The following is a 10,736-nucleotide window of genomic DNA, read 5'->3' on the forward strand; positions in this document are numbered from 1 at the left end:
CTGCATTTATTTTAACATATCTATATATGATTAAAATTTACCATATTGCAGAACTTGCAAGACCCAAATTTTGTCTCTACATAGAGCTTCTACCAAATGATTCTCTTTAGTCTTTCTGCAATAAAAAAGTTTACTACAACAGATTATCCTTCAAATGACTGGAAATACCATTATGTTCCTCTTAATTTTGTGTTGCCTAAAGTCATCTACCAGATCTTTTGTCTACTCACGGGGTACGATTTTTACTCCTGCAGGATCCATTCTGTCACCGTTTCCCATCCTCATCTCCAGCTAACATTTATTTTCAGAAACTGCTCTAAATGCATGAACTCATTCACTCACTCCTCACCATGCCTCCCCTTCCCCAGGCCAGCAGTATGCTCTGGTTTTAGATGTGGAGAAACAAAGTCAAAGGCAACCAAGATAATGGAGAAAAGGCTAGCTAGCTTCATGGCACCTAAAAAAGTAGTGCCATGATCTAGGAGATGCCATGCTTCTTTTGATCAGTAAGTAATATTTAAATATTTAATATAGGAAGAGCCTTGTACTAACATCACTTAATCCCCATGTTTCCCAGGAAGACAACATGCTAACAATACGGCTAAATTACATGCTTAAAAAACACCTGAAGAAAAAGTCCCCCTTACCTCCTAGTATCCTTATTTGCCTCTATTCACTGACCTGGATTTTCCCCAAATCATCTACACTTTCACTTTAAGATTTCCTTGCTCCGTGAATGCACCCAATTACGAGGTTCTTCTTTCAAACTTTAACCGATGATCCCAGGTCAGGAAAAGAAAATTTTCTCTCAGGATCAAATTTTGAATGATCTACCACAAACATTCTGTAAGGCGCCTCCTTTCAAAGGGACTGACTGTGACACATAAAAATTAAAAATCTAAGTAGAGGGGCTGGAGAGATGGCTCAGCAGTTAAGAGCACTGATTATTCTTGTAGAGGAGCAGGGTTCGATTCCTAGCATGCACATAGCAGCTAGCAACTCTCCATAACTCTAGTTTCAAGGGATTTGACACCTTGTTCTGAGCTCCATGGGCACTGCATCACATAGGTGCACTTACATACATGTAAGCAATACACTCATACACATAAAAACAATAAAATATTTTTTTTAAAATTTCACTAGAGTGGGGCTGGAGGGATGGCTCAGCGGTTGAGAGCACTGACTGCTCTTGCAGAGGACCCGGGTTCGATTCCCAGCACCCACATGGCAGCTACGAACTGTCCTTAACTCCAGTTCCAGGGGAATCCGAAGCGTCTTCTGACCTCTGTGGTATTGCATGACACAGGTGCACTCACACACATGCAGGCAATACACTCATACACATTAAAAAAAAATACAAAAAAAAAGAAATTTCAGTAGAGTAACTTTTTCAGAAGTTAAAATATGAAAGTGATTTGTCTTCACCACATTGAACCTTTAAGGGAACTGAATCAATACATGACATTGTTACCTAAATCTACCACTATTTTACAAATCAAACCAAAAGAATTAAAAATAATGCTATTTTCAGTTTTGCAAACCCAATTTCAACAGTATCATTTTAGTCATAGCTTGAGACTCAAAGACCAAATCTGCTAAATAGAAAAAAAGAAGTTGAATGAAGAAGTCCTTAATGTAATTTCCAGTCTGTCTCAGTGCTTAGACTAGGGAGCCTTGTACTAGGCTATGCAACACACAGTGTTCAAATTGTGAGCAGCCAAGCAGTGAGCTCCCCTTTCATTTTGCTTCTTCAGTATTTTCTCTCATGGCAAAAGCCTATCTGTCCCGACAGTTCCAGGGGGACAGGCTTCGTTCCTACTGTCTGTCACTGTGATCTTCTTTCCTTTAGAGTATTGGCCCCGACCCTGCAGTGACCACATTCTTCCCTGGAGCTTCACTGCCATCCGATTTCAACAGAGGTTTAGATGAAGAAGAGCAAAGGTGTTTAATGATTTTTTTTTCCTTGCCTCTGATTTAAAATTACTTTTGAGGATATTTTAACCCTCCATTTCCCCTCTTATGATCATGTAGTAAGTACCCTGACTTGGCAAGTATATTAATATTTATCCACTGTGAAGAATAAACCTTAATGAAATCTATTCTTTTCTAACTGGTGAATATCACATGTGAACTTTCCAGTTAGAATAAGTTAATTCCTGTGATTACATTTATAGAATCATTGGTATATTCCTTAAAACATAATCACAAGTACTTATACTAACAAGTTCTATATATCTTGTAAACTTTATCCTATTTAATTCTTACAAGCCTTGAGATTGTATCACCATCTTACAGAGTGTCCAAAGACCAAAGTTACTTGCCTTAGGTCACACCTTGAACTAGAAAACCACTATTCAGATAAGGATTGCTCCCACACTTGTGATAACTGAATTAAATGATACTGTTACAGATACACTTCTCAAGGACTATTTGTTCAGGGAGAATATATTCAGAGTCCTAATTCCTAATAGTTATCACTTTGTTTCATATTTTTAAAGATGAGGGTCTTGCTATGCTGCCCAGGCTGGTCTACAACTGATGGGTTCAAGAGCTCCTCCTGCCAGCATTCTGTGGAGTTGAGACTACAGGTGAGCTTCATCATTCCTTAACACAGTTTTATAAGATGATTCAACTCTGTACATGGGAGAGATCCCAGGAAAACGTATTTAATCATCTTCATGTATATAAACCAATTAGAAAAATAAAACATTTTGTAAAACTTACCATTTAACATCAACAGATTGTCAGTTCCTGGATGTGGATAACTCAAACGACCTTTAAAAAGAAAGGAAAAGAGGAATTTGAAGATTATTAAGGTACTTTAAAAGAAAATACACCCAGGCGTGGTGGCGCACGCCTTTAATCCCAGCACTAAGGAGGCAGAGGCAGGTGGATCTCTGTGAGTTCAATCACAAAGTGATTTGAGGGAAATGGGCAATGACCATACAGGTATCCCAGTCCTGGAAACTTAATATGTGAATGTAAAAAAACGTACTCAAACAGTTTGAAAATGTCTCTAGATTTCTTTTGCCATAAGTAAAACTTCAAGGTAAGAAACTTAGATTTCTAAATCAAAAGTAGCTACAATTTTTTAAATTTCTTTTATTTATTTTATGTGTATGAGTGTTCTGACTGTATATATATAAGTGTACCATGTGTGTGAAATGTCTGAGGGGGCCAGAACTGGGCATCAGGTCCCCTGGAACTGGAGTTGTAAACAGTTATGAGCTGTTACATAGGTGCTAAAAACCAAACCCGGGTCCTCTGGAAAAGCAGCCAGTGCTCTTAGCCATCAGAGCCATTTCTGCAGCCTGAAAGTAGCTATCATTTTAAAATAAAAATTGAGAAAAATCCTTTAACATGTTTCTATTTGTCAATGTGGTTTTATACAGTCCTGTTTAAATAAGGGAATGTACAGATGGCAAAATGGTATCTTTATTATTACAAATGAATTCATCTAGAGCTTCTAAATTACTTATGAACAAAAAGTAGAACTCCTAAGGCTCAAGAGCACATACCAAAGTGTCTCCTTCATATCACTCTTCTTGCGGTTTGTATTTACAACGTGGAAGAGACAACAGCACCACACAATGCTATGAAGCAAGTATGCGCAAACCACGCCAAGGCTTAGCCAGCGTCTGTACCCCACAGCCCCTGACAGGGCAATGCCGACACAGTGGTGACATTACTGAGGATCACTGAAATACAGAACTTTTCTCTGATGTCTGAAACTCTAATAGTCTATTTTAAGAGGTGTAGAAAATTGCTAAAAACTTAAGATGTCTAGGATTGCATTCTCGGCACTTAATGACAGGGTGACCATATACAATGTGCTGCGTCAGTACAGCCAGCCAGAGGTATGACTTCACAGGAACCAGTCAGGACTCAGGTGAGACACGTCTGTCTTTGCCATCTCAGCCAAGCACTTTAATGGCCCATAATACATCCAAGTATCCTGTACAAGCCACAGATTTGTTGGCCTTTGTGCTGGGTATGAATCTAATTTGACTATCAACTAATGAGTGGCAGACAATCCAATTTTGACTGAAAATCTACATACATAAACACCAATACACATATTAACATGTTCAGATCTGCATACACCCAAAACATAACCTGAGCTCTAATTTCACTATGGTACACTTTGATTTCTGATTCAATATAGTTAATTTAAGTGTCCGTTGCAGGAGAATTTACCACATCTTATTTATTCATGAGTTTCATGAAACAAAACATCAGTTAACCAAATGATCTGTTAAGTAAAGATTCCATACTGTAAAAACATACAATTAAGTTTATTATTCTGAAACCCATGGTATGGAGTGAGAAATAGGAAAACACATAAAGGAGTTACAAAATGGAAAGATCAAGGAAATACAACTTTCCTAAACTGGATTTTAATGGCATGGCATGTAACTTTAAAGTATCACACTTTAGGGGATGGAGAGATGGCTCAGTTGTTAAGAGCACTGACTGCTCCTGCAGAGGACCTGTGTTCAAATACCAGCAGCCACATGGCAGCTAACAACTGTCTGTAGCTCTGGTTCCAGGGGACTCAATGCCCTCTTCTGACTTCTGCAGGCACTGTATAACATAGATGTACTTATATACACATGCAGACAATACATTCATACATATAGAATAAAAATATAAATAAATTTTTTAAAAGTATCAATTTACTTTGGAATATGACTATTTCTAAACATCTTATTGCAGCTGACCAAAATTAAAGAACAATTTAAAGTCATCAAAAAATTGCTGATTTGTGACTCAATATTTAAAACAACAAACTACTTTAAAAGTGGCAAGCTATGTATATTGCTGTTCAGTATAACAATTATTCTGTTCTGAGAAAATGCAGTATGGGAGAGATAAAAATAGCAACAAGACACAGTCTTTCCTGTGGTGTGGTCAGAGGGACACAAATATAAAGCTTCAATAAAATTTGCCAAGGCCTAAAAGAATTATGTACAGTATATCACAAACACATACAAATGGGTGTAAATACCCAGGAATTTAGGCCTACTTCCTGGAATACTGCACAGCCTCTTTCCTGAGGTCTTATTCCACCTTAAAAGACACTCACTTTTCAGCTGCCACGTAACTATTCTCTAACATGTTCACCATTTCCTTCAGTTATGCAGATATGGGAACAAGATGTTTTTGACAGCCTTTTAACATTGTGGCTTTTGAATGGTATTTTAACAGGCACACAAAATATATAAAGTTCAAAAAAAACTATTTGCAAATATTTGTATTTATACTCCAAAATATTAGAGCTCATCACACAGAAAAAACTCTCAATAAAATACTGCACAATTAAATGAGCAAATTTAGATTCAAGTTATCCTATCACTTAGCCTCTACCACAGTGAAAATATTAACATAAGTTAATTTTCACGGTTATATTTTACTTACAATATTGTCAAAATTACTTTCACCAAGAACCTCCCAACCGATAGGAATAACTAACGAGGTCCAAAGTTTATTACATCCCTGAGCTTTTAAGAGTTCTTAATAACTAATTATTTAATCCTGATAACCCCTTGAATTTGATACTACTGTCTTTCCACTTTAAAATGACAATACCACATCCCTCAAAGGTCAGTCATTTGCCTAAAACTTAACCACTGGCAAATGGACAGGATGTGATGTCAGCAGTTTGGCTCGGTATTTGTAATGGCTGCCTTGATGCTGACCTGCTAATAACATAACAGGGAAAGGCAAGCACAGCAGGTCACAGGATGCTGAAACTTCAATACAGAAAAGGAAGGAACTGGAACACACTTGCCATGAGTCTAAAGGCTTGTGGTGCAGAGCAGGGAGTCACACAGTGATGCCTACCTGTCAATAACAGAAGCCCCAATTTCCCATACGTACAGAAATGCCCAGAGCATGAAAACTACATTCCTCGGCTTTCATAATGCTGTACGACCTGAACAAAGGGATATAAAATAAAAGTGGGATGTATACATTTTGTAAAATGTCCTTAAAAAGGAAGGACTGACTTTCTTTCTGCTTGCTGGGATGTAGATACAATGGCAAAGGAAGCCACGTTAGGACAGGAGGCCGTAGCAGGATCTTAATAACAGAAAAACTTACAAGGGACTTCCAGACTTCTGAACCTCAGAATTCATTAGTAATACTGATGCTTCCATAAGAGAAATTCCTGTCTCATTTAAGTCATATGAGTATTCTGTTGTCCAGCAGAACCTAAGCTCACAGAGCCCTATAGCCACGTAACTTACCAGTAAGCACATACCTGGCATGGAAATTTCATGGCGGTTTTAATACGTCTATAAATAGTGAGCACGCACTAGGTCTCAGCAATTCTCCAGCAGTAAGTGGGCTAGTGGGAAGGCTCAAAAGGTAAAGCTGCCCACTGCTAAGCCTGACAATCGAAATTAAATCCCCAAGACCCATATGGTGGAAGGAGAGAGACCATTGTCGCCAATTGTCCTGGAGTGCGCAAGTGTGTGTCACAAAATAAAAGTAAAAGAAAAAACTACAAGACTACGTAATTTAAAATTTAAGATTGTGTATTTTTAAATTTTACATGACAGTGAAAAATTAGTAGGCTTACAGTATCTTTAAATTATTTGATTAGTCTATTATTATTTAAACAATTTATATATACCTTAGCACATGTTAGCCATTTTAAATGTATATTAAGCAACTCTATACAGTAAGAATTAAGACAACTAAACACAAGTTACCCCGTTTAGACAAACTAACACAATACCTTTATAATAAGCATTTGGTTTCCCCTCGTCTATCATAATTATGCAGGATTTCTGCTTCTTTTCTAATGTGCAGGCATTTTCCTACTTCAAGAAAATTCTGTTCCTCATTTCTGAATGACGTACACTTGCCCAGGGTATGGCCCAAGGCCGCACCTCTCACCACAGGCAGATCTGGAAGAGCTGGGCGGCTCCACAGATCACCCTGCCCCAGGCACAGCTTCCTTCTTTCCCTATCCCCATGACACTATGATTTTATTTAGCAGTTTCTAAATGCTCCTTCACTTTTTAAACCAAGAGTTGTCTCTTCTATTGTCCACTGTACGTCTATCAGCACAACAGAGTACAGTGAATGATGATCTATCCATTTGTTGAATGGATTATTTTCTTCCATGATGTGAACCACAGATATAACTAGAAGCAGTTACCTAAAGACGCCTGTGTGTGGAGCATAGGAAACAAGGTAAACCGAAAGTAGAACATATCTTTATTTCATCTCATTCCTTAAATCTCTTATATATTATGGAAGGTTAGAGCCTAAAATTTTTGCTTTTTATTCTTTGCCAAGATAACTTTTTCCCTATGTGGCAGTTTCTTTTATGAAAGCAGGAGCTCTCTCTTATCCTTGGTTTGCTCTTATATTTTCATTTTTGGTTAATTGTGGTTTGAACTATTAAATAGGAAATTTCAGAACCAACTGTCATCTAAGCTGTGTGCTCTGTGGACGGGCGACATGAAATCTTGTGCTACAGCGCCTGTCCTGCCCAGGTCTGAGGCACCATGCTGTAATCGCTGTGCACCTGCAGTCTTCCAGTAGCTGTCTCGATAGTGTCGCAGCGTTTGCATGTACAGACTTTGATACTAGTTTCAGGCATTTACAGGGGGTACTAGATGTAGCCCCTGTGGATAAAGCGAATGACTCTAACCTATCCCTCCAAAATGATGAGAACCTTGCTAAAGTACAATGCTATGCATTCTGCCAACACTTTTAAAGACACAACTAAATGAAGTCACATATAGTCATAAAGGATTTGCGTTAGAATTGACATTAGACCAGTTAAAAAGAGAGGCACAATGGAACAGTGTTGAAAATATAAAATCATAAAGAGCTACCAAATTCTACCATTTATTAGCCGTTGAAACTTGGACAGCAATTGTTAAAAATAAGCCATAGTTGCCCAACTGTAAAATAAGGTTGAATATCTACATGTTTGTTGTGGAAATAAATGATATGTCTGGTATGAGATAACTTGTAGAGGTATATTAACACTCATACCCACTTATCTTTAACTGATGACAGCTAATACTTCTTTCTTTTTTAATATATTATTTATCATTTTAATTTCATGTGTATGAGTGTATTTCTTGCATGTGTGTAAGTGCACCTGTGTCATGCAATACCTGCCGAGGTCAGAAGAGGGCATTGGATCCCCTGGAACCGAAGTTACTGACAGTTGTTAGCTGCCATGTGGGTGCTGGGAATCAACCTGGGTCCTCTACAAGAGCAGCCAGTGCTCTTAATTGCTGAGCCATCTCTCCAGCCCCCAATATTTCTTTCTTACATGCTTTTAAGTAAAGTGTCTCTCTCACTGTGTTGGTTTTTTAATCCAGTACTTTTTCCTCATCTACATTTTACCTTTACTTTTATATCCAGAAAGTTCGTATGAAGTCTGGTAAAATCCACTTAGAATATGGTCATTACCAACCTTGAATAACTCCAAATTCTGTTCTGATCCAATGGACAGGACAGTCATTCCTGACCTCACTCTCAAATCTCAACACATGCCTCATAAAACCCTAAGAATAGATCATACAAATACGGAAAGACCCTTAGAGCCAAAGACCAGATCCAGAGTAACAGAATCATTCTTATATTTAATAAAAGCCATCATTTTATTCTAGTGTCAACGAAAATGAGTTCAACTCACTCTTAAATCAAGATCCTCTCAAATTTTTTATCCTATCAACAGTTTTATACTATAAAATACTACCAAACACCAACCCGGGAATACTAAACTGCTTGCTTTCAGTGACCTATAATCACACAAGAATGAAGACAAGACTAAAATCATTAGCCATCTAGTAAGAAAACGTATTATGGACAGTCATCATGGAAAAACTAACGTGAAAGCTGGTAATATTAAATCAAGTTGAGCTAATGGCTGCAAACATTCCATTTTGTTTGAAAGGGTTTGTTTAAATGAAAATAATGCTGATGGCTCCGAAAAGTAGCAAACAGACAACCAAACATCTCCAGTGGCAATGATAAGCTGGGTAAGTTCATAAGGACAGCCCATGACTTACAATGGTGGAAAAGTCTACCACATAACTATTTCAAGTTTTTGTTTTCAGTACAGTATTCAACAAATTTAATCTAGAGCCTCGGGCAACCGAAGCAACCACTGTACCACTGAGCTACATCCCAACCTCTAAATACTTTAAATATTGTGATAAGTGATTTTGCCTAATGTTGATGCTCTGTGCACATTTAAAGTAGGCTAAGGTGACAGGATGTTTGGTAGATTATTTGTAGTAAATATATTTTTGATTACAGTGTTTTTGATTAGGTCAAGGTGAATCTATATAAGTCTACAGACATAAAAATAAACATGGATAAAAGCTCACCAACTTCATTGAAAAACTATAAATATCTGAAGTTCTAACTAACTGTTCTAACTGTAGAATAGTTATACAAACAATTTTACATGCATGAATATAATACATGCTCACTCATAAAAGTTCTAAATACTTATAAAGAGTATGAATATAGAAAAATATTTAATTACGCAAACAATAATTGACTGAGCCTCCCCTAGTTGTTTGGCATTTTCAGAGACACTGATGAAAACAATGTAAAAATAGGCATGACCATTGTTCCTAGGGCATATTCTCATCTGAAAGCTACATATTAAGAAGAACAAGTTAACAAAGCACTGTATCTGAAATAAATGTGATACTTTAGGACAGAATCTGGTTCTCTAAGAGTCTTTAACACGGTATCATCTCCTTTTGGTAGAGGTACAGAGAACCCTTGCTGGAGAAGTACAAGTTGGGTGGGGATTCAGAGGCTTCCAGTTAAATATGGAGGACTGAACACACTTATTCACAAAGCCTCTTTAGCTTTGTGAAACACCTAAAATGGCCACTGAGGAGAGAGAGGGGGAGAGGGGGAGAGAGAAAGAGAGAAAGAGAGAAAGAGAGAAAGAGAGAAAGAGAGAGGGGGGGGAGGGGGGAGGGGGAGAGGGATATCAAGATCTCATCAGGACAAAGAAAATGGAACAGAACCATGAAATGACCAATTAGCAAATGTTTGGAAGCTGTAACTTTGTGTAAATGACTGTAAACCATAAATCACTGAGAACACAATCCTAAGGCACTGTATAAGGGAAAGGTCATCAAGGCATTAGCAGATACCAGTAAGGCTCAGAAGTAAGCTGCTCTGGTGACCACAGAGGGCAGATGTAAAGTAGAATTAAAAACAGGAAGGCTGATAAATGTTTGTTAATTTTTAAAAGAACCAGGCACACTGATGACCAAATTTCTGGCTCTTTTAAGAGGGCTAAGAAGTTAGATGAGCAGATTCCCAGAAGAGCTGCAAAACACCCAGGCCTACTTCTCAGGCCATAAGGGAAGACCTACATATGCTGTCAGCATCTTATGTGATTGGCATCTTGCAGTTATTGCTAGCTAATACATTTGACTACAGGCATAGAGTCTCCCAATTCCACTTTTGCATTTCACTTCTAAACACAAACAGATAGTGGGCTATAGCATACAGTATTCAATGAAGGCCTCTAACATGAGGATAGAAACTAAGAGAAAGACAGAAAGGAAGCACAGAAAACACAATGAACTAGAAAATCAATCATTAAATAATATAATATTCACCAGAAATAAGATCAAGATCAATAAGACATATCGGAAAACTTCTGAGAACTGTTTTCAAAGTGGGCTTTAAATTTAGCAGTTTTTCAAACATAACTCTTCAAAACCAAA

At 37.6% G+C, this 10,736-nt stretch overlaps 1 protein-coding gene across 1 annotated transcript in view; it reads right to left on the reverse strand.

The window, feature by feature from the left end:
- The window catches only part of Cpeb2 (cytoplasmic polyadenylation element binding protein 2), a gene marked incomplete at its 5' end in the record, with an annotated part of 64,806 nt that overhangs the window by 33,627 nt on the left and 20,443 nt on the right, over positions 1–10,736 (reverse strand). The window contains one exon of the mRNA XM_029560506.1: positions 2,725–2,775. Coding sequence (XP_029416366.1) covers positions 2,725–2,775 — 51 coding nt within the window. The remainder of the gene's footprint in view (positions 1–2,724; positions 2,776–10,736) is intronic.

Source organism: Nannospalax galili, unplaced genomic scaffold, assembly GCF_000622305.1.
Source record: "Nannospalax galili isolate Female #2095 unplaced genomic scaffold, S.galili_v1.0 scaffold271, whole genome shotgun sequence".
In the NCBI taxonomy this organism is placed as follows: Eukaryota; Metazoa; Chordata; class Mammalia; order Rodentia; family Spalacidae; genus Nannospalax; species Nannospalax galili.